Here is a 27,717-nt window from a genome sequence, read left to right on the forward strand (position 1 = left end):
ATGGCGGCGACGGGGGTGACAGCGCTGGGCACGGTGGTCGGGGCTGCGGTCTTCGTCGCCATGTTCGTCCTCACGCTAAGCCAAAGTCCGGGAACTCTGCCCGCTCGCGTAGGGTAGCCCCCCACTATTATTAGGTTTTTTTGTTTTCGGTAAAGTCACGTAGGAAAAAACATTGTAAAGTAAAATAAAATAAATACCATGTTTAGTGGTGGGGTCTCCCTGTTACAGTCACAAACCGCACCTCTCCACAACAAAGGTTCAGCCTTACTACCACCCCCACTACCACCCCCACTACCACCACTACTACCACCACTACCACCACCACCACTACCACCACTACCAGGACTACCACCCCCACTACCACCACTACCACCACCACTACCACCACTACACCACCACTACCAACCACCACCACTACCCACCACTACCACCACTACCAGCACTACCACCCCCACTACCACCACCACCACTACCACCACTACCACTACCACCACCACCACTACCACCACTACCAGCACTACCACCCCCACTACCACCCCCACTACCACCCCCACTACCACTACCACCACTACCACTACCACCACCACTACCCACTACCACCCCCACTACCACTTACCACCACTACCACTACCACCACCACTACCACCCCCACTACCACCACTACCACCACCCCCCACTACCCACCACTACCACCCCCACTACCACCCCCCACTACCACTACCACCACTACCACTACCACCCCCACTACCACCCCCACTACCACCACTACCACCACCCCCACTACCACCACTACCACCCCCACTAACCACCCCACTACCACTACCAACCACTACCACCTACCACCCCACTACCACCCCCACTACCACCACCCCCACTACCAGCACTACCCACCCCCACTACCACCACTACCACCACCCCCCACTACCCACCACCACTACCACCCCACTACCACCACCCCCCACTACCACCCCACTACCACCACTACCACCACTACCACCACCACTACCACCCCCACTACCACTACCACCCCCACTACCACCACTACCACCACCACCACTACCACCACCACCACTACCACCACCACTACCACCACTACCACCACCACCACTACCACCACTACCACCACCACTACCACCACCACTACCACCACCACTACCACCACTACCAGCACTACCACCCCCCACTACCACCACCACCACTACCACCACTACCAGTACCACCACCACCACTACCACCACTACCAGCACTACCACCCCCCACTACCACCACCACCCACTACCACCACTACCACTACCACCACCACCACTACCACCACTACCAGCACTACCACCCCCACTACCACCCCCACTACCACCCCCCACTACCACTACCACCCACTACCACTACCACCACCACTTACCACTACCACCCCCACTACCACTACCACCACTACCACTACCACCACCACTACCACCCCCACTAACACCACTACCACCACCCCCACTACCACCACTACCACCCCCCACTACCACCCCCCACTACCACTACCACCACTACCACTACCACCCCCACTACCACCACTACCACCACCCCCACTACCCACCACTACCACCCCCACTACCACCACTACCACTACCACCCCCCACCACCACCCCCACTACCACCACCACTACCACCCCCACTACCACCACCCCCACTACCACCCCCACTACCACCACTACCACCACCACCACTACCACCACCACTACCACCCCCACTACCACTACCACCCCCACTACCACCATTACCACCACCACCACTACCACCCACCACCACTACCACCCCCACTACCACCCCCACTACCACCACTACCACCACCCACCCCACTACCACCCACTACCACCCCCACTACCACCCCCACTACCACCCATACCCACTACCACCACTACCACCCCCCCACTACCACCCACTACCACCCACTACCACCACCCCACTACCACCACTACCACCCCCACTACCACCCCCACTACCACCACTACCACCACCCCCACTACCACCACCACTACCACCCCACTACCACCCCCCCCACTACCACCCCCACTACCACCACTACCACCACCACCACTACCACCACCACTACCACCCCCACTACCACTACCACCCCCACTACCACCACTACCACACCACCACCACTACCACCACCACCACTACCACCACCACTACCACCCCACTACCACCACCCCCACTACCACCCCCACTACCACCACTACCACCACCACCACTACCACCAACCACTACCACCACCACACTACCACCACCACTACCCCACTACCACCACCACCACTACCACCACTACCACCACCACTACCACTACCCCCCACTACCACCACTACCAACCACTACCACCCCACTACTACCCCACTACCACCACCCACTACCACTACACACCACTACCACCCCCACTACCACCACTACCACCACTACCACCCCCCACTACCACCACCCACCCCCACTACCACCACTACCACCCCCATACCACCCCCCACCTACCAACTACACCACTACCACTACCAAGCCCCCACTACCACCCCCACTACCACCACTACCACCCACCCCCACTACCACCAATCACTCCACCCCCACTACCACCCCCACTACCACCCACTTACCACCCACCCCCACTACCACCACTACCACCCCCACTACCACCCCCACTACCACCCCCACTTACCCACCCACCTACCACCCACCCCCACTACCACCACCACTACCACCCCCACTACCACCACCCCCCCACACCTACCCACCCCCACTACTACCACACTACCACCACCACCACTACCACCACCACTACCCACCCCACCATACCACTACCACCCCCACTACCACACCCACTACCACCACTACCACCCTACACACCACCATTACCACCCCCACTACCACCACTACCCAACCACCAACCACTACCACCCCCACCACTGACCACCACCACTACCACCACTAACAACCACTACCACCACTACCACCACCACTACCACTACCACCACCACTACCACCACTACCACCACTACCACCCCCACTACTACCCCCACTACCACCACACCACCACCCCCACTACACCACTACCACCCCACTACCACCACTACCACCACTACCACCCCCACTACCACCACACTACCACTACCACCACTACCACCCCCACTACCACCACTACCACCACCCCCCACTACACACCCCCACTACCACCACTACCACCACCCCCACTACCACCACTACCACCCCCACTACCACCCCACTACCACCACTACCACCACCCCCACTACCACCACCACTACCACCACCCCCACTACACCAACCCCCACTACCACCCACACTACCACCACTACCACCACCACCACTACCACCACCACTACCACCCCCACTACCACTACCACCCCCACTACCACCACTACCACCACCACCACTACCACCACCACCACTACCACCACCACTACCACCCCCACTACCACCACCCCACTACCACCCCCACTACCCACTACCACCACCAACACTACCACCACCACCACTACCACCACCACTACACCACCACCACCACTACCACCACTACCACCACCACTACCACCACCACTACCACCACCACTACCACCACTACCACCACTACCACCCCACTACTACCCCCACTACCACCACCACCCCCACTACACTACCACCAACTACCACCCCACCTACCACCACTACCACCACTACCACCCCCACTACCACCCACCACTACCACCACTACCACCCCCACTCCCAACCACTACCACCACTACCACCCACCACCACCACCCCCCACTACCACTACCACTACCACCACTCCCACCCCCACTACCACCCCCACTACCACCACTACCACTACCACCACCACCCTCACTACCACCACTACCACCACCACTACCACACACCACCACCACTACCACCACCACCACTACCAACCACCACCACTACCACCACTACCACCACCACCACTCCCACTACCCACCACCACTACCACCACTACCCCACCACCACTACCACCCCACCACAACCACCACTACCACCACCACCCCCACTACCACCACCACTACCACCACCACTACCACCACTACCACCACTACCCACCACCACCACTACCACCACTACCACTACCACCACCACTACCACCACCACTACCACCACCCCCACCACCACCCCCACTACCACCACCACTACCACCACTACCACCACTACCACCACCACCACCCCCCACCACCAGCACTACCACCACCACCACTACCACCACCCCCACTACCACCACCACCCCACTACCACCACCCCCACTACCACCAGGCTCAGCCTTTGTGATGCAGTCTACTCTTAGTTTCAAGCCTCACCTTACCATATTAATAAAAGTATGCGGCCCTTGCCCCACCACTTTCTCCAACCATTATATAAACGGAGTGGTAGCTCCTGCAATCTCTCATGTACTTGATACGGCTATCGTGGCTGTGACGGTTCCACCTGAAGACGGAAGCTTGCGTCGCCTCCGAAACGTCGTGATTTTTATTTTATTTAACTTTTCAATGTTTTTTTACCTACCTGGTGACTTTACCGAAAAAAAAAAAAAACCTAAAAATATGAATCATTGCAGTCACGAAAGCTTCAAATCTAGAATACCCCCCTACTTTTTTTTTCTGTGGCCATCTAAACGTCGACAGAGCCCCGGGGCGACGGGCGCTTTAGTTTCACCGCGCTGGGGCGGTCCAGACGCACGACAGTCGGCTGTGTGATCTTCTCCTTCTAGTTTCCCCAGCGAACAAGCGAGGGAGCGCACCGATCCTGGTTCCCGAGAGCCTGCGAATGAGTGGAGGTAGCCACCAGCACTACCACCACCACCACTACCACCACCACTACCACCACCGCTACCACCACTACCACCACCACTACCACTACTACCACTACCACCACCACTACCACTACTACCACCACTACCACCCCCACTACCACTACCACCACTACCACCACCACTACCACCACTACCACTACCACCACCACCACTACCACCACTACCACCCCGCTACCACCACTACCACCCCCACTACCACTTCCACCACTACCACCACCACCACACTACCACCACTACCACCACCGCTACCACCACTACCACCACCACTACCACTACTACCACCACTACCACCACTACCACCACCCCCACTACCACCACCACCACCACTACCACCACTACCACCCACCGCTACCACCACTACCACCGCCACCACTACCACCACTACCACCACCACCACCACTACCACCACTACCACCACCGCTACCACCACTACCACCACCACTACCACTACTACCACCACTACCACCACTACCACCACCCCCCACTACCACCACCACCACCACTACCACCACTACCACCACTACCACCACCACTACCACCACCCCCACTACCACCACCCCCACTACCACCACTACCACCACCACCACCACTACCACCACTACCACCACCACTACCACCCCCACTACCACCACTACCACTACCACCACCACCACTACCACCACTACCACTACTACCACACCACCACTACCCCCACTACCACCACCCCCACACCACCACTACCACCACCACCACCACTACCCCCACTACCACCACCCCACTACCACCACCCCCACTACCACCACCCCCACTACCACCACTACCACCACCACCACCACTACCCCCCACTACCACCACCCCCACTACCACCACCCCCACTACCACCACCACCACCACAACCACCACCCCCACTACCACCACTACCACCACCACCACTACCACCACCCCCACTACCACCACCCCCCACTACCACCACCGCCACTACCACCACCACTACCACCACCACCGCCGCTGCTGCTGCTGCTGGTGATTTGCTCGTTTGTTTCGATGTAGTCTCTTTGTTCACCAAAGTTCCTGACACCATTGCAAGCCTCTTCTTGGTTCTTTCGGTAAAGTCACGTAGAAGGGAAGTAATAAAATAATAAAAATAAAACATAATAAAATAATTCTCACGACGTTTCGGCTGCTTGCGTTGTAGCCGAAACGTCGCGAGAATTATTTTATTTTATTATGTTTTATTTTTTATTATTTTATTACTTCCCTTCTACGTGACTTTACCGAAAGAACCAAGAAGATGAATCCCTGCAGTCACGAAAGCTTTGAATCGAAATTTAACCATTGCAAGTGTAGTGACATAAGAAGGGAGGGGCTGCTGTAGGCTCTGGGTTCCCAGGTGGGTCCAGACGCGTAAGCCTCTGGGCGCCAGGCACTGGGTTCCCAGGGGGTCCAGACGCTTTTAAGCCTTTGGGCGCCAGGCGCTGGGTTCCCAGGCGCTTAAGCCTTTTTGGCGCCGCCAACGGGGGGGGGGGGGGGGGCTGTGTGTGCTCTGTGGGATGTCTGGTGGCGCACACGGCCCCACCCCTCGTCGGACCAGGCATAAAAGGAGAGCTCCCTGGACGATCGGGGCCCAGTTGTAACTCAAGACCCAAGACCCACGACCAGTCATCTGAAGACCCTGGGATGCTGTGAGAGCCAGCGCTGGGACTCTGGAACTCCCGACGCTACGGCCTTGTGAGGGCGAGTCCAGAGCGTAGCCAGAGTAGAGTATCTAGGCTGTGTAGCTAGGCTGTGTACCTAGGCTGTAACAGAGTATCAGGACTGTTGGAGTGTTGTATTGTAATAAAGAAGTTACCTCTACAAGTGTCTCTGGAACCCGTTACACAAGCATTGAAGATTTGGTCCAACGAGGACTGAATGCTGATGTACCGGCCCGGGTGAGACACTGCCTCACCAACAAGTTGAAGGTACCCCAATGGGTTCTCCATTATCTCGAGTTCTAGCAAATGTTTTCATGGAATTTTTTTAGACGGATGCCATCCATGCATCCACTCTACGTCCGTCCTTGTGGAAGAGCTACGTGGATGACACGTTCGTCATCTGGCCACATGGCCGATCAGCGCCGGGGCAAATTCCTCAACCACATCAACTCCATACACCCCAGCCATCAAATTCACCACGGAGGTGGAAAAGGATGGCAAGCTACCGTTCTTGGATGTTTTCATCGAAAGGAGATCAGATGGTTCAATGGGACACTGTCTACAGGAAAGCCGCCCATACGGATGCATATCTAAAACCTGACTCCCACCACAATCCTTCCCAGAATAATTCCCTCATCAAAACTCTACACCTAGCCAGTGAACTGGAACACGTACACCAAGCTCTCAAGATGAATGGATATTCAGACGACACAATCCGTAAAGCCATCACCCCAAAACCGTTCGGGAAATAACCATCCGGAGGACCCAATCAAAACCATCACCTTGCCATACGTAGCAGAGGTCACCAAAAACAATAATAATAATAATAACATGAGCAAACACAAAATTCAATTCTAGATTTGAAGCTTTCGTGACTGCAAGGATTCATATTGTTAGGTTTTTTCGGTAAAGTCACCGTGTAGGTAAAACATCAAAATTAATAAAAATAAAATAAAGATCACGACGTTTCGGAGGCAACACAAGTCTCCGTCATCAGGTGGGACTGTCACAGCCAGATCAGCTGCATCAAGTGAGGCAATGATTCAAGATGTAATCCCTTAAAAAGCATCTTGAATCATTGCCTCACTTGATGCAGCTAATCCGGCTGTGACTGTCCCACCTGATGACGGAGACTTGTGTTGCCTCCGAAACGTCGTGATCTTTATTTTATTTTTATTAATTTTGATGTTTTACCTACACGGTGACTTTACCGAAAAAACCTAAGAACACAAAATTCAAGTTCGATTTAACACAGCACATAATATTTGTGATCTAATCCAATCTTTGAAGGATTATGATCCCTGCAATCCAATACTCCGGCGTCGACAAACCGAGCTGTGTCTGCGGCAGTCAGTACGGTAGAGCCTCTGGTCACGAACGCTTCTGACCAAATGGGGTTCCGACCAAAAAAAATCACGACATTTTTTGAATCTGGTCACGAACACAAAAACTCGGGTGGCGATCAAACACGGCCACGGCCGATTTCCCCCTTCCGCGCCAATTATTTTGTAAGGGCCAAATTTCCTGTCGTTTGTTTACAAACAACAGCGAGCCAGACTATGGGAACCTCATTTGCCAGTAAAAATATGATAATTGGTGTTTTACTCTTCTATCTGGCAACAAAACTGACACCTTTTTACAAGGAGTCATGTTTACATAGACCACAATATCTGCAGTCATAATACAAACAAAAGACACAACTCTGAAAATGTATGCACAGTCCTTGAAGTTGATTGGTCCACACCCGAGACAGCTTTCCTTAGAGCCTAGTCTCACATGGTCCTTGAAGTTGATTGGTCCACACCCGAGACAGCTTTCCTTAGAGCCTAGTCTCACATGGTCCTTGAAGTTGATTGGTCCACACCCGAGACAGCTTTCCTTAGAGCCTAGTCTCACATGGGTTGGACCAGATGACGCCAAAAGGCGCACAAATCAAAGACAACGCACCATCAGAGTATGAGAGCTCGGGGCAAGCATCTACACTATGGGAACCTCATTTGCCAGTAAAAATATGATAATTGGTGTTTTACCCTTCTATCTGGCAACAAAATTGACACCTTTTTACAAGGAGTCATGTTTGCATAGACCACAATACCTGCAGTCATAATGCAAACAAAAGAACATAACTCTGATAATGTATGCACTGTCCTTGAAGTTGATTGGTCCACACCCGAGACAGCTTTCCTTAGAGCCTAGTCTCACATGGTGTTGGACCAGATGACGCCAGATAGAAGGGTAAAAACCAATTATCAACAGCGAGCCACACGTGTGTGTGGCCGCTTGCTCAGTCAGTCTCAACGACGGTAATTGTTGTTTTTTTCCGGCAGGAGAGGGGGAGGAAGTGGAGTTTGGCTGACGAAGATGATGACAAAAGGTGGAAACAGACCGCCGAAGGGTGCAGAGAGACACCGCCGGCTTCGGATCTTCATTCCTTGTTCTTTGTGGCGGGGTTCTTTTCTTTAAGGTTTTGCAAAAAACATAAAAGTACGGACACTCAGAGGGTATCCTGACTGCGCCCAGTACCACAAGACCGAGACAATTTTGGGAAGCCCTGGTGCATCCCTTACCAAACCTCGTTCTTTTCACGAATATCCAATGATGCCCTTGCACTTGATACAATTGGATGTATATTTTGTGTTAATTTTAGAACTTTCGTGACTGCAGGAATTATTATTTGGTTCTTTCGGTTAAGTCACGTCTAAAGATAAAATAACAAATTAAATAATAGCATACTACGACGTTTCGATTGCAACACAAGCAATCATCGTCAGGTATAATGAAATAGCTACATAGAATCTAACCAGAAAACCACAGACAGACATATCAGCAGACAGACATCACCAAGATACACAGAGAGAGAGAGCAACACAGGTACAGAGAGGGGTGATCGTCTCTGTGGCGAGGCCTTAAATAGACAGAGGGGGGCGGAGGCAGAGAGAGGGAGGGGGTTAGAGAATAAGTATAACCCGTAAAAACAAAGTTTTTCACTATAAATCCTTTATATGCGTGGCAGCGAACTTAATATAAAGGATTTAAAAATCTATTCGCCTGTGGAGGACGCGGGGATCGATCCCGCGACCTTTGGCATGGGAAGCGAGGGCGCTACCAACTGCGCTACTCCGCCACGGCCTGTGGAGGGGTTACGCTCTGAGCTCTTACACTCTGACATTCAGCCAAAGCCAAGAATGAGTTCTTTTGAATATATGTAAAATACATTTTTTTTGCCTAAAAAGTGTAAAATTTTGGGAATTTTTTTTCACGAACAATAATTGTCTGGCACAACGAGTCTGTGTGGAAAATGCCAGCTCGATTGGATCACGGGAAGTGGGTTAAAAAACGACCGAAAGATTTGCACGGTCGTAAGCAAGCAAGCGAACTTAATATAAAGGATTTAAAAAATAGCATATCAATGAGTGGACGACAAACGTGATGCTGCAAGTGCGATGACACGGCAAGCAATCTATTTTGTGTTGTTTAGGTTGTTTTACGTTCTAATAATATTCAAAAATGTGTGGGGGATGCGGGGGGGGGGGTGGAGACAGCACGGAAACCACCACGAATCCAGGTGGGATTCTGGAGCGCGATTGTGACGGAGTTACGTGTTGCGTGTCGGGAAGGAGGTTCTAGATTTGAAGCTTTCGTGACTGCAATGATTCATATCCTTAGGTTTTTTCGGTAAAGTCACCGTGTAGGTAAAAACATTAAAAAGTAAAATAAAATAAAATCACGACGTTTCGGAGGCAACACAAGCATCCGTCTTCAGGTGGAACCGTCACAGCCACGACAGCCGTATCAAGTACATATAGCTGTATCAAATAAATGAGAGATTGCAAGAGCTACCACTCCGTTTATATAACCATTATATATCCGTTTATATAACCATTATATAAACGGAGTGGTAGCTCCTGCAATCTCTCATTCACTTGATACGGCTGTCGTGGCTGTGACGGTTCCACCTGAAGACGGAAGCTTGTGTTGCCTCCGAAACGTCGTGATTTTTATTTTATTTTACTTTTTAATGTTTTTACCTATGTGAAAAAAACCTAAGAATACAGAAAGGGCATCTCGCACCCCCAGGCACTGCAGCGTCAAGCACCCCAGGTTATGAAGAACAGCCGCTAATTTTTAGAGCCTGAAACCTGCATCAGGATTTGCGTCGTGTTCATAGGTACCGTTTGATTATAATTTTTATCGTAGAGGTTGGGGGGGTAGTGGCAGGGGGTTTGTGTAATAATTTCATAAGCATGCACGCGGTGGCATATTTTGCATCGCTCTCTATCAGTGGCGGCTCCTGCAAAATCTCTCAGGGGGGGCAAATGTCTGGATGATTGATAAGGATAAGGTCCACCCATGCAATGGATAAATTAACAGCTTAAGCATGTAAAGGCAACTTCACTTCTTTAATATTAATGAAAAATAAAGTGACTCTTACAATACATCTCCTTGTTTGTTTCTATACTCACTATTATTACAATCCACTCAAGTTTATTTTATTAAAGATTCCACTAGGTGGCGACAAATTATATTGTTAGATGAAACGTGCTTACGTATGATGACGTAAGCACGTTAGGGCTTGCCCTCCCGGAAGCCGTAGAGAATGCATTGCAGCGCCCGCCGTTCGAAAAAAAACATCTTGAATGTAAGTCTATGGGAACACTCGGGGCGATTCTCAGCCGGAGTGAAATCGCCCAAAAAGAGGCGGTTACTCCACAGAACGTGACATGACGCCGATTGGACTATATCCAGAGGCTGCAGTGACGGCTCGCGTCACTCTGTGGTTGAATGACATTGGTGGTGCGTCGCCCAATCGCCCTAATGAAGAAACCGTCCCTGCTCTCTACATGCCCCCCCCCCCCTCAGCTTTTTTTGACACGGTCGACCACCCCTACTCTTGTCTCTCTCTCCGTCTCGGCATTTTGGGCACCCAACTTTCCTGGCTGCAGTCCCGATCTCTCTCGTGCGCATCTCTGCCGTCTCGTTCGGTCACCGCCACTTCCCCCGCACCTCCTCCTCCTTGCAGCCCTCTTGACTGTCGCTGTTTCTCCAAGGGGCTCCGCTTGCCCCCCCCCCCCCCCCCTATTTGTCTCAGCTCTGTTGCTCTTTTAAATCCTTTATATTAAGTTCACTTGCTTGCTTAGGACCGTGCAAATATTTCGGTCGTTTTTTAACCCACTTCCCGTGATCCAATCGAGCTGACATTTTGCACACAGACTCGTTGTGACAGACAATTAATGTTCGTGAAAATTTTTTTTTCCAAAATTTACACTGTTTTAGGGAAATTTTTTTAAATATTTAATTACCAATTGCTTAATACTGGCAGACAATCATCTGACCCATAGGTGGCAGCCATCTCAAGCCAGAGGACGAGAGGACTCTAGCCGCCACGCATATAAAGGATTTAGAGTGAAAAACTTTGTTTCTACGGGTTAGTTTTTTTAATCCTTTATATGAAGTTCACTTGCTTGCTTGCGCGCTTACGACCGTACGGGGAGGTGGGGGGGGTGACGTCATCAGGCACACTGCGTGACGCTGCCGCATGCGGGTGACATCACCGATGTGACGTCACCGATGTGACGTCACTAATGTGACGTCACTAATGTGACGTCACCGCTCACTTGCCGTGCAAAATATATCCATTATTGCGCCCCCCCAAAAATACAAAAGTCTATTTTTATACTTTTTGCATTGTGTACAGTCTGGAAGCTATCCACGTGCCAAATGTCAAGTTTGTTGCATGTTGGGAAGTATGCTAAACATCTTCTTGGTTCTTTAGGTAAAGTCACGTAGAAGGGAAGTAATAAAATAATAAAAATAAAACATAATAAAATAATTCTCAGAATTATTTGATTTTATTATGTTTTATTTTTATTATTTTATTATAAAACATAATAAAATCAAATAATTCTGAGAATTATTTTATTTTATTATGTTGCATTTTTATTATTTTATTACTTCGCTTCTACGTGACTTTACCGAAAGAACCAAGAAGATGAATCCCTGCAGTCACGAAAAAAGCTTTAAATCGAAATATGCTAAACATTTCGGACACATTCACAAATTTCCCTTTTATTTAAAAACATGAATGCAGCGCTCTAGCAAGCATCCACCTGTTGTACACCTTCTTCTTGGTTCTTTCGTTAAAGTCACGTAGAAGGGAAGTAATAAAATAATAAAAATAAAACAATAAAATAATTATGTTTTATTTTTATTATTTTATTACTTCGCTTCTACGTGACTTTGCCGAGAGAACCAAGAAGATGAATCCCTGCAGTCACGAAAGAAGCTTTAAATCGAACTGTTCTACACCGTGTCCATGTGTAGTAGTGGCACCGCAGCAGTTACCCTGCAATCTGGTCATTCGTACGGGCTCAGGGTACAGGGGTTAAAGGTCGACTCGTTTGCTTTTGACCTTTAACCTTGCCGAGGGAAAGGGGAGGGGCGTTCAGAGCGGAGGGGGTTGGGGGGTGAATCCACCGGAACCCCGCCCCTCGCCCGTGACGTCACGGCGCGAGGGGCGGGGCTTTGTGGGGGTGAATCCAACGGAACCCCGCCCCTCGCCCCGTGACGTCACGGCGCGAGATGAAGAAGCAATGGCGGCCGCGTTGTTGATGTCTCGCTCTGCGCTGTTGTCGTTGTTGCTGTGTTGTTGATGATGATGATGGAGGTCGCCACGGGGGGTGAGTCGGCGTCTGGTCGGTGACTAGTGTCATCTTATTTTTTTTTTGTGTGACGTGTTTGTTCCGTTGCCAATGTGCACTAGCCTGGCACGAGCGCTGTTGTTGTTGTTGCTGTTGTTGTTGCTGCTGTTGTTGTTGTTGTTGATGATGATGGAGGTCGCCACGGGCGGTGAGTCGGCGTCTATCTGGTGACTCGTGACATCTCGTTTCCTGTTTTTGTGTGACGTGTTTGTTACCGTTGCCAAGTGCACCTAGCCTGGCACGAGCGCTGTTGTGTTGTTGCTGCTGTTGTTGTTGCTGCTGTTGTTGTTGTTGATGATGATGGAGGTCGCCACGGGCGGTGAGTCCGGCCGTCTGTCTGGTGACTCGTGACATCTTATTCTTTGTTTTTGTGTGAGTGTTTGTGTGACCGTGTTTGTTCCGTGCCAAGTGCACCTAGCCTGGCACGAGCGCTGTTGGTAACGGTGGTGGGGGGGGGGGGGCGGTGCGGATCTGTTGTGAGGGGGTTCGATGTCTCAAAGTGAACCTAGCCTGGCACACGAGCTGCTGCGGTGACGGGGAGCGGTGGTGCAGTGGTTAGCGCCTGGGTATGGGTCTCTGTGTGAGTCTGTGGGTCTCTGTGTGAGTCTGGGGTCTCTGTGTGAGTCTATGGGTCTCTGTGTGAGTCTGTGGGTCTCTGTTGAGTCTGTGAGTCTCTGTGTGAGTCGTGGGCTCTGTGTGAGTCTATGGGTCTCTGTGTGAGTCTGTGGGTCTCTGTGTGAGTCTGTGGGTCTCTGTGTGAGTCTGTGGGTCTCTGTGTGAGTTTGTGGGTCTCTGTGTGAGTCTGTGGGTCTCTGTGTGAGTCTATGGGTCTCTGTGTGAGTGTGTGGGTCTCTGTGTGAGTCTACGGGTGTCTGTGTAAGTCTGTGGGTCTCTATGTGAGTCTATGGGTCTCTGTGTGAGTCTATGGGTCTCTGTGTGAGTCTGTGGGTCTCTGTGTGAGTCTGTGAGTCTCTGTGTGAGTCTGTGGGTCTCTGTGTGAGTCTATGGGTCTCTGTGTGAGTCTGTGGGTCTCTGTGTGAGTCTGGGGGTCTCTGTGTGAGTCTGTGGGTCTCTGTGTGAGTTTGTGGGTCTCTGTGTGAGTCTGTGGGTCTCTGTGTGAGTCTATGGGTCTCTGTGTGAGTGTGTGGGTCTCTGTGTGAGTCTACGGGTGTCTGGTAAGTCTGTGGGTCTCTATGTGAGTCTATGGGTCTCTGTGTGAGTCTATGGGTCTCTGTGTGAGTATATGGGTCTCTGTGTGAGTCTATGGGTCTCTGTGTGAGTCTATGGGTCTCTGTGTGAGTATATGGGTCACTGTGTGAGTCTGTGGGTCTCTGAGTATATGGGTCACTGTGTGAGTATATGGGTCACTGTGTGAGTATATGGGTCTCTGTGTGAGTCTATGGGTCTCTGTGTGAGTATATGGGTCTCTGTGTGAGTCTGTGGGTATAGTGTGAGTCTGTGTGTCTCTGAGTCTATGGGTCTCTGTGTGAGTCTATGGGTCTCTGTGAGTCTGTGGGTCTTTGTGTGATCTATGGGTATCTGTGTGAGTCTGTGGGTCGTGTGAGTCTGTGGGTCTCTGTGTGAGTCTACGGGTCACTGTGTGAGTCTATGCTTCTCTGAGTGAGTCAATGGGTACATGTGTGAGTCTAGGGGTCTCTGTGGAGTCTGTGGGTCTCTGTGTGAGTTTAGGGTCTCTGTGTGAGTCTACGGGTCTCTGTGTGAGTCTATGCTTCTCTGAGTGAGCCTGTGCGGGTAAATCTACCACAACTCCGACGTGTTTGTGGCGCTAACAGAGAAACACAAAAACATTTACGTGACTCTTGAAGACATTACTTCACAACCGTGTCACCACCACCCCCCCTCCCCTTGGCAGCCGTCTCGTGGGTAGAGAAAGCGGAGGGCGAGACGGTGCTGCTGGGCTGCACCTGGACGGTCGATCCGGCGCCCACTGAACACCTGGACGTGGAGTGGTTCATGCAGATGCCCACCACCAACATCCATGTGAGTGAGAGAGAGACAGAGAACCCATCGCACACGCAGAGAATGTGCTGAGCTGCTTGTGTCACTGCTGGATGAAAGCCGCCGCCACCACCGCCACCACCGCCACCGCTGCCACCGCCACCCACCACCACCGCCGCCACCGCCACCGCTACCACCGCCGCCACCACCACCACCGCCGCCACCACCCCGCCGCCACCACCGCCACCACTACCACCACCGCCGCCCATCACCGCCACCACCGCCACCCCATCACCACCATCACCGCCACCACCGCCGCCACCACCACCACCACCACCACCTCTCTCAATCGTGCAGTGCGACCACAACGACAACAACAACAACGACCCGTTCCGCACCTTGACGACACAAAGTCTCGCGGCTCCGTCTCCGCGCTGGACGCGTTCTCTCTCTCTCTCTCGGACACGTCGTGCAAATCTTTCGGTCGTTTTTTAACCCACTTCCCGTGATCCAATCGAGCTGACATTTTGCTACACAGACTTGTTGTGCGTGACAATTAATGTTCGTGAAAAATGTATCAAAAATTTTACACTGTTTAGGGAAAACAAATTAAATATGTAATTACCAATTGCTTAATGGTGGCAGACAATCACCTGACCCATAGGTGGCAGCCATCTCAAGCCAGAGGACGAGAGGACTCTAGCCGACGCCACGCATATAAAGGATTTATAGTGAACAACTTTGTGTTTACGGGTTACTTGTTGTCCGTCCCCCTATCCCCGTTGGCCACGTACGTCAGGGGCGTGGAGCACGTCTACCCGGAGTACGCGTCCCGCATGCGCTTCGCCCGCAACGTGACGCGGCGGGACGCGTCGCTGGAGATCGTCGGGGTGCAGACGCGAGACTACGGCTTCTACACGTGCAAAGTCAAGTTCGGCGCTTTCATCCAGCAGGTGTCCGTCAAGCTCATCGTGCTGGGTGACGAGCGCACGCACACACCGCACGTACACACCGCACGCACGCGTGCACGCACGTACACGTACACGCACGTACACGCACGTACACGCACGCACGTACACGCACGCGCACGCTCGCACGTGCACGCACGCACGTACACGCACGCGCACGCACGCACGTACACGCACGTACGTGCACGCACGTACACGCACGCACGCACGTACACGCACGCACACACGCGCACGCACGCACACACCGCACGCACGTACACGCACGCACGCGCACGCACGTTCACGCACACGCACACGCACGTACACGCACGTACACGCACGCGCACGCACGCACGCGCACGCACGTTCACGCACACGCACACGCACGTACACGCACGTACACGCACGCACACGCACGCACGCGCACGCATACACGCACGTACACGCACGCACACGCACGCACACGCACGCACACGCACGCACGTACACGCACGCACACGCACGCACACGCACGCGCACGCACGTACACGCACGTACACGCACGCACACGCACGCACACGCACGTACACGCACGTACACGCACGTACACGCACGCACGTACACGCACGTACACGTACGCACACGCACGCACGCGCACGCACGTATACGTGCGTGCACGCACGCACGTACACGCACGTACACGTACGCGCGTACACGCACGTACACGCACGCACGTACACGCACGTACACGCACGTACACGCACGTACACGCACGCACGTACACGCACGCGCACGTACGTACACGCACGTACACGCACGCACACGCACGTACACGCACGCACGTACACGCACGTACACGCATGCACGTACACGCACGTACGTACACGCACGTACACGCCGTACACGCACGCACGCACGTACACGCACGTACACGCACGCACGTACACGCACGCACGTACACGCACGTACGTACACGCACGTACACGCACGCACGTACACGCACGCACACGCACGTACACGCACGCACGTACACGTACGCACGCAGACACACGTGCACGCACGCACGTACACGCACGCATGTATACGCACGCACGTACACGTACGCACGCAGACACACGTGCACGCACGTACACGCACGCACGTACACGCACGCACGTACACGTACGCACGCAGACACACGTGCACGCACGTACATGCACATGTATACGCACGCACGTACACGTACGCACGCACGCACACGCACCTACACGCACGTCACACGCACGTACACGCACGTACACGCATGTATACGCACGTACACGTACACGCACGTACACGCACGTACACGCACGTACACGCATGTATACGCACGTACACGTACACGCACGTACACGCACGTACACGCACGTACACGCACGTACACGCACGCACACGCACGCACACGCACGTACACGTACGCACGCACGTACACGCACGTACACGCACGCACGTGCACGCACGTACACGCACGTACACGCACCACGTACACGCACGCACGTGCACGCACGTACACGCACGTACACGTACGCACGCAGACACACGTGCACGCACGCACGTACACGCACGCATGTATACGCACGCACGTAATGTACGCACGCACGCACACACGCACGTACACGCACGTACACACGCGCGCGCACGTACACGCACGTACACGCATGTTACGCACGTACACGTACACGCACGTACACGCACGTACACGCACACGCACGCACACGCACGTACACGCACGCACACGCACGTACACGCACGTACACGCACGCACACGCACGCACACGCACGTACACGCACGTACACGCCACGCACGCACACGCACGTACACGCACGTACACGCACACGCACGCACACGCACGTACACGCACGTACACTCACGCACACTCACGCACACACGCACGTACACTCACGCACACGCACGCACACGCACGTACACGCACGTACACTCACGCACACACACTCACGTACACGCACGCACACGCACGCACACGCACGTACACGCACGTACACGCACGCACACGCACGCACACTCACGTACACGCACGCACACTCACGCACACGCACGCACACTCACGTACACGCACGTACACGCACGTACACGCACGTACACGCACGCACACGCACGCGCACGCACGCACACTCACGCACACGCACGTACACGCACGTACACCACGTACACGCACGCACACGCACGCACACGCACGTACACGCACATACGCACGCACACTCACGCACACGCACGCACACTCACATACACGCACGCACACGCACGCACACTCACGCACACGCACGTACACGCACGTACACGCACGTACACGCACATACACGCACGCACACTCACGCACACGCACGCACACTCACATACACGCACGCACACGCACGCACACGCACGTACACGCACGCACACTCACGCACACTCACGCACACGCACGCACGCACACGCACACGCACGTGTGGGTCTCTGTGAGTGTCTCTGTGGGTCTCTGCGGGTCTCTGTGGGTCTCTGTGGGTCTCTGTGAGTGTCTCTGTGGGTCTCTGTGAGTGTCTCTGTGAGTGTCTCTGTGGGTCTCTGTGGGTCTCTGTGAGTGTCTCTGTGCCTGCGGGTCTCTGCGGTTCTCTGTGGGTCTCTGTGGGTCTCTGTGAGTGTCTCTGTGCCTGTGGGTCTCTGTGGTTCTCTTTGGGTCTCTGTGGGTCTCTGTGCCTGCGGGTCTATGTGGGTCTCTGTGAGTGTCTCTGTGGGTCTCTGTGAGTGTCTCTGTGGGTCTCTGCGGCTCTCTGTGGGTCTCTGTGGGTCTCTGTGAGTGTCTCTGTGGGTCTCTGTGGGTCTCTGCGGGTCTATGTGGGTCTCTGTGAGTGTCTCTGTGGGCTCTGTGGGTCTCTGTGGGTCTCTGTGGGTCTCTGCGGGTCTCTGGGTCTGGGTGTTGTGGGTCTCTGCGAATTGTACGTTGAACTTCTTTCGTACCGTAGCGCACAGAGCGCGTCGAACTCGGATTGTAAATGTTGTGGCTTTGCTCTCCAACACACCGGTTAGTGCTGTACTAGTACACTACACTATACACTACACTATACACTACACTATACACTACACTATACACTACTACTACACTACACTATACACTACACTATACAATACTATACACTACACTATACACTACTACACACTACACTATACACTACACTATACACTACTATACACTACATTATACACTACTATACACTACACTATACACTATACACTATACTACTATACACTACACTACTATACACTATACACTACACTATACACTACTATACACTACACTATACACTACTATACACTATACACTACACTATACACTACTATACACTACACTATACACTACTACTATACACTACACTATACACTACACTAACACTACACTATACACTACTGTACACTACACTATACACTGCACTATACACTACTATGCCACTACACTATACACTACACTATACACTACATTATACACTACTATGCCACTACACTACTATACACTACACTATACACTACACTATACACTACTATACACTACACTACTATACACTACTATACACACTACACTATACACTAGACTATACACTACACTATACACTACTATACACTATACACTACACTATACACTACACTATACACTACACTATACACTACACTACTATACACTACACTATACACTACTATACACTATACACTACACTACACACTACACTATACACTACACACTATACACTACACTATACACTACACTATACACTACACACTACACTATACACTACACTATACACTATACACTACACTATACACTACTATGCCACTACACTATACACTACTATACACACTACACTATACACTATACACTACACTATACACTACTATACACTACACTATACACTACACTATACACTACTATACACTACTATACACTACACTATACACTACACTATACACTACTATACACTACACTATATACTACTATACACTACACTATACACTACACATACACTACTATACACTACACTATACACTACACTATACACTACTATACACTACACTATACACTACACTATACACTACACTCTACACTACACTATACACTACACTATACACTACACTATACACTACTATGCCACTACACTACTATACACTACACTATACACTACACTATACACTACACTATACACTAGTGCTGTACTAGTACACTACACTATACACTACACTATACACCACACTATACACTACTATACACTACACTATACACTACACTACTGTATACTACACTACTATACACTACACTATACACTACACTATACACTACACTATACACTACTATACTACACACTACTATACGCACTACACACTACACTACACTACACACTACACTATACACTACACTATACACTACTACACACTACACTACACTATACACTACTATACACTACACTATACACTACACTATACACTACACACTACACTATACACTACACTATACACTACACTATACACTCCACTATACACTACACTATACACTACACTATACAATACTATACACTACACTATACACTACACTATACACTACACTACACACTACACTACACACTACACTATACACTACACTACACACTACACTATACACTACACTATACACTACACTATACACTGCACTACACTACACACTACACTATACACTACACTATACACTACACTATACACTACACACTACTACACACTACACTATACACTACACTACACACTATACACTACACACTACACTATACACTACACTATACACTACACACTACACTATACACTACACACTAGTGCTGCTAGTGACGAATTGTCACGTTGTGTTTACGTGACAACCCTCACTAGTTGGCCGTGCCGGGTGGTGGAGGGTTTTAATATTTACGCGATCTCACCTAAAAACCTCTTACGGATGATATCGGTCGCGAAAGCCTCCTACTACGTACGTGTTGAACTGATATTTTACTGGTAGGAGCGAAGTGAACCAGCCTACAATAGATTGTATCGTCCGTCCGTCTGTCCGTCCGTGTAGCAACATCGCCCCCTACTGCAAACACTTTGGCATGACCCTACAAAAACCTTTAGACTCAGTGAGGCTTTCCTGGCTAAACAAGTGTAACATTCCCTTATAATTCCCTGAGATAGTTTTTAATTAAAACATTTCAATTAAAAATTAACTCACAGCGGCCTAAAGCCTACAGCTCGGCCTAAAGCCTAGACTAGTCCTCAAACTCTCCCTTCGTATCGTACCCCCGCGTGTGTGAAAGGGAGTTAATGTTTAACAATGTTACATTCCCTCATGTTTTTAAATAGAAACATTTAAATCTAAAGCTTTTACATAAATAATTAAAACATTTAAATTAAAAATTAACTCACAGCGGCCTAAAGCCTACAGCTAGGCCTGAAGCCTAGAACTAGGCCTCAAACTCTCCCTTCGTATCGTCCGATTAGGTGTAGCAACATCGCCCCCTACTGCAAACACTTGGCAGGACCCTACAAAAACCTTTAGACTCAGTGAGGCTTTCCTGGCTAAACAAGTGTAACGTTACATTATGTTTATATTCTTTGGTTGTTCGTTCCTACCAGCCCACCCCGCAGGGACCTGTTGTATTAAACGTGTAAAGAAATTAGTTTTCCACCGAGATGATTAAAAAATAATTGTACAGCCCCAGTGTCTTCCCGTTGTACGTGCGCCCGTCACGAGAGCAACCGCGCGAAACCGCGCGCAACAGAGAGCACTTGGGACTCTAGATTTGAAGCTTTCGTTGACTGCAAGTATTCATATTGTTAGGTTTTTTCGGCAAAGTCACGTAGATTTCGATGTAAAGCTTTCGTGACTGCAGGGATTCATCTTCTTGGTTCTTTCGGTAAAGTCACGTAGAAGGGAAGTAATAAATAAAATAATAAAAATAAAACACAATAATTTATTACTTCCCTTCTACGTGACTTTACCGAAAGAACCAAGAAGATAGGAAAAAAATGTAAAATTAATAAAGCAAGCGCCTGCTGTGACGGTTCCACCTGAAGACGGAAGCTTGTGTTTGCCTCCGAAACGTCGTGATTTTTATTTCGATTTAAAGCTTCTTTCGTGACTGCAGGGATTCATCTTCTTGGTTCTTTCGGTAAAGTCACGTAGAAGGGAAGTAATAAATAAATAATAAAATAAAACACAATAATTTATTTCTTCCCTTCTACGTGACTTTACCGAAAGAACCAAGAAGATAGGAAAAAAATGTTAAATTAATAAAAGCAAGCGCTTGCTGTGACGGTTCCACCTGAAGACGGAAGCTTGTGTTTGCCTCCGAAACGTCGTGATTTTTATTTCGATTTAAAGCTTCTTTCGTGACTGCAGGGATTCATCTTCTTGGTTCTTTCGGTAAAGTCACGTAGAAGGGAAGTAATAAATAAAATAATAAAAATAAACACAATAATTTATTTCTTCCCTTCTACGTGACTTTACCGAAAGAACCAAGAAGATAGGAAAAAAATGTAAAATTAATAAAAGCAAGCGCTTGCTGTGACGGTTCCACCTGAAGACGGAAGCTTGTGTTTGCCTCCGAAACGTTGTGATTTTTATTTCGATTTAAAGCTTCTTTCGTGACTGCAGGGATTCATCTTCTTGGTTCTTTGGAGCATATATATATAAGCTGGGCGCCCAGCTTATATATACACGCTCCAAGCACGTGTGCTGTTTCATTCAGACTCTGTCGCCTCGACAGACCTGGTCTCCACCTGAGGACGGCTGCTTGCGTTGTGGCCGAAACGTCGTGAGAATTATTTTATTATGTTTTATTAAATCCTTTATATTAAGTTCACTTGCTTGCTTGCTTACGACCGTGCAAATCTTTCGGTCGTTTTTTAACCCACTTCCCGTGATCCAATCGAGCTGACATTTGCACACAGACTCGTTGTGCGTGACAATGAATTTTCGTGAAAAAAATTCCCAAAATTTTACACTGTTTAGGGAAAACAAATTAAATATTTAATTACCAATTGCTTAATACTGGCAGACAATCATGTGACCCATAGGTGGCAGCCATCTCAAGCCAGAGGACGAGAGGACTCTAGCCGCCACGCATATAAAGGATTTAGAGTGAAAAACTTTGTTTTTACGGGTACATTTTTTTTGTCGTGATTTTTATTTTATTTTTATTTTACTTTTTATTTATTTAATTTTTTTTACCCACGTGACTTTACCGAAACAACCCAAGAATATGAGCGCTTGGAACTGTTGTGACCCCTTGCTCCTGCACCCCCCCCACCCACCCACCCACTCTCCCACCTGGTGCAGTGAAGCCGACCCAGCCAGTCTGCGTGGTGAACGGTTCGGCGCAGCAGGGCAAGGAGCTGTCGCTGCAGTGCCAGTCCGCAGAGGGGACGTCGCCCATCTGCTACGAGTGGAGCAAGGGCGGCGCAGAGGAGCCATTACCGTCCGTGCTGAGTGGGTGCCACCTGTGACGGTGATGATGATGACGATGATGATGACAATGATGACGATGATGACGATGATGACGATGATGATGATGATGACGATGATGATGATGATGACGACGATGATGATGATGATGGCTATGATGATGATGATGATGACGATGATGATGATGACGATGATGACGACGATGACGATGATGACGATGATGATGACGATAATGACGATGATGACGACGATGATGACGACGATGATGACGACGACGACGATGATGGACGATGATGATGATGATGACGACGACGACGATGATGATGATGACGATGATGATGATATGATGACGACGACGACGATGATGATGATGACGACGACGATGACTGTTGAGACCCATAGACTCACATAGAGACCCACAGACTCACACAGAGACCCATAGACTCTCATAGAGACCCATAGACTCACATAGAGACCCACAGACTCACACAGAGACCCATAGACTCTCATAGAGACCCATAGACTCACATAGAGACCCACAGACTCACACAGAGACCCATAGACTCACATAGAGACCCATAGAGACCCATAGACTCGCATAGAGACCCATAGACTCACATAGAGACCCACAGACTCACACAGAGACCCATAGACTCACACAGAGACCCATAGACTCATATAGAGACCCATAGACTCTCATAGAGACCCATAGACTCACATAGAGACCCACAGACTCACACAGAGACCCATAGACTCACATAGAGACCCATAGAGACCCATAGACTCGCATAGAGACCCATAGACTCACACAGAGACCCATAGACTCACACAGAGACCCATAGACTCTCATAGAGACCCATAGACTCTCATAGAGACCCATAGACTCACATAGAGACCCATAGTCTCACATAGAGACCCATAGACTCACATAGAGACCCATAGACTCACATAGAGACCCTTAGACTCACATAGAGACCCATAGACTCACATAGAGACCCATAGACTCTCATAGAGACCCATAGACTCTCATAGAGACCCATAGACTCACATAGAGACCCTTAGACTCACATAGAGACCCATATTCTCACACAGAGACCCATAGACTCCCACAGAGACCCATAGACTCCGACAGAGACCCATAGACTCACACAGAGACCCATAGACTCTCATAGAGACCCATAGACTCACATAGAGACCCATAGACTCCCACAGAGACCCATAGTCTCACACAGAGACCCATAGACTCTCATAGAGACCCATAGACTCTCATAGAGACCCATAGACTCACATAGAGACCCATAGACTCACACTGAGACCCATAGTCTCACACAGAGACCCATAGACTCACATAGAGGCCTATAGACTCACATAGAGACCCATAGACTCGCATAGAGACCCATAGACTCTCATAGAGACCCATAGACTCACATAGAGACCCTTAGACTCACATAGAGACCCATATTCTCACACAGAGACCCATAGACTCCCACAGAGACCCATAGACTCCGACAGAGACCCATAGACTCACACAGAGACCCATAGACTCTCATAGAGACCCATAGACTCACATAGAGACCCATAGACTCCCACAGAGACCCATAGTCTCACACAGAGACCCATAGACTCTCATAGAGACCCATAGACTCTCATAGAGACCCATAGACTCACATAGAGACCCATAGACTCACACTGAGACCCATAGTCTCACACAGAGACCCATAGACTCACATAGAGGCCTATAGACTCACATAGAGACCCATAGACTCGCATAGAGACCCATAGACTCACACAGAGACCCATAGACTCACACAGAGACCCATAGACTCACACAGAGACCCACAGACTCACACAGGGACCCACAGACTCACATAGAGACCCATAGACTCACATAGAGACCCATAGACTCACACAGAGACCCATAGACTCGCATAGAGACCCACAGACTCACACAGAGACCCATAGACTCGCATAGAGACCTATAGACTCACACAGACCCATAGACTCGCACAGACACCCATAGACTCTCATAGAGACCCATAGACTCACATAGAGACCCATAGACTCACACAGAGACCCACAGACTCACACAGAGACCCATAGTCTCACACAGAGACCCATAGACTCACATAGAGACCCATAGACTCGCATAGAGACCCACAGTCTCACACAGAGACCCATAGACTCCCATAGAGACCCATAGACTCACACAGAGACCCATATACTCACATAGAGACCCACAGACTCACACAGAGACCCATAGACTCACACAGAGACCCATAGACTCTCATAGAGACCCACAGACTCACACAGTGACCCATATACTCACACAGAGACCCATAGAGACCCATAGTCTCACACAGAGACCCATAGACTCACATAGAGACCCATAGACTCACACAGAGACCCATATACTCGCACAGACACCCAAGAGACCCACAGACACACATAGAGACCCACAGACTCACACAGAGACCCATAGACTCACATAGAGACCCATAGACTCACATAGAGACCCATAGACTCACACAGAGACCCACAGACTCACACAGAGACCCATAGACTCACACAGAGACCCATATACTCGCACAGAGACCCATAGACTCACACAGAGACCCATAGACTCACACAGAGACCCATATACTCGCACAGAGACCCACAGTCTCACACAGAGACCCACAGACTCACACAGAGACCCACAGACTCACACGAGACCCATAGACTCACATAGAGACCATAGACTCACATAGAGACCCATAGACTCACATAGAGACCCACAGACTCACACAGAGACCCATAGACTATAATAGAGACCCAGAGTCTCACACAGAGACCCACAGACTCACACAGAGACCCACAGACTCACACAGAGACCCACAGACTCACACAGAGACCCATAGACTCACATAGAGACCCATAGACTCACATAGAGACCCATAGACTCACACAGAGACCCATATACTCGCACAGAGACCCATAGACTCACACAGAGACCCATAGACTCACACAGAGACCCATAGTCTCACACAGAGACCCACAGACTCACACAGAGACCCACAGACTCACACAGAGACCCATAGACTCACATAGAGACCCATAGACTCACACAGAGACCCATATACTCACAGAGACCCATAGACTCACACAGAGACCCATATACTCACACAGAGACCCATAGTCTCACACAGAGACCCACAGACTCCCACAGAGACCCATATACTCGCACAGAGACCCATAGACTCGCACAGAGACCCATAGACTCACACAGAGACCCATAGACTCACACAGAGACCCATAGTCTCACACAGAGACCCACAGACTCCCACAGAGACCCATAGACTCACACAGAGACCCATAGACTCACACAGAGACCCACAGACTCACACAGAGACCCATAGACTCACACAGAGACCCACAGACTCACACAGAGACCCACAGACTCACACAGATACCCATAGACTCACACAGAGACCCATAGACTCACACAGATACCCATAGACTCACACAGAGACCCATATACTCACACAGAGACCCGTGGTCTCGCATAGAGACCCATAGACTCACATAGAGACCCGTAGTGTCGCATAGAGACCCATAGAGACCCATAGACTCACATAGAGACCCACAGACTCACACAGAGACCCATAGACTCACACAGAGACCCATAGACTCTAATAGAGACCCAGAGTCTCACACAGAGACCCACAGACTCACACAGAGACCCAGAGTCTCACACAGAGACCCATAGACTCACACAGAGACCCAGAGTCTCACACAGAGACCCACAGACTCACACAGAGACCCAGAGTCTCACACAGAGACCCATAGACTCACACAGAGACCCACAGATTCACACAGAGACCCACAGACTCACACAGAGACCCATAGTCTCACACAGAGACCCATAGTCTCACACAGAGACCCACAGACTCACACAGAGACCCATAGTCTCGCATAGAGACCCACAGACTCACACAGAGACCCATAGTCTCGCATAGAGACCCACAGGAGGGCGGTGGGATATTTCCGCTTGTTGAGCGCAGGAGGAACGCTGCGCATCAGGGACGTGAGTGTTAGCCACTCGGGGCTGTACCGGTGCAACGCGAGCAACCGCGTGGGCTGGAGGTCGTGCGTCGT

The 27,717-nt window shown here is 50.5% G+C and overlaps 1 protein-coding gene across 1 annotated transcript; it reads left to right on the top strand.

Annotated features, from left to right (window-relative positions):
• Positions 1–27,694, top strand: LOC133362594 (CXADR-like membrane protein; the record flags this gene model as incomplete). The annotated part of the gene is made up of 4 exons (XM_061581523.1): positions 1–113; positions 15,991–16,169; positions 23,458–23,607; positions 27,624–27,694. Coding segments are annotated over exons 1-4 (513 nt in total), but the record flags the coding sequence as incomplete, so codon positions are not given.
• Positions 27,695–27,717: the final 23 nt, after the last annotated feature.

Source organism: Lethenteron reissneri, unplaced genomic scaffold (assembly GCF_015708825.2).
Source record: "Lethenteron reissneri isolate LAM-NWPU_2019-01 unplaced genomic scaffold, ASM1570882v1 scaffold_1538, whole genome shotgun sequence".
Lineage (NCBI taxonomy): Eukaryota > Metazoa > Chordata > Hyperoartia > Petromyzontiformes > Petromyzontidae > Lethenteron > Lethenteron reissneri.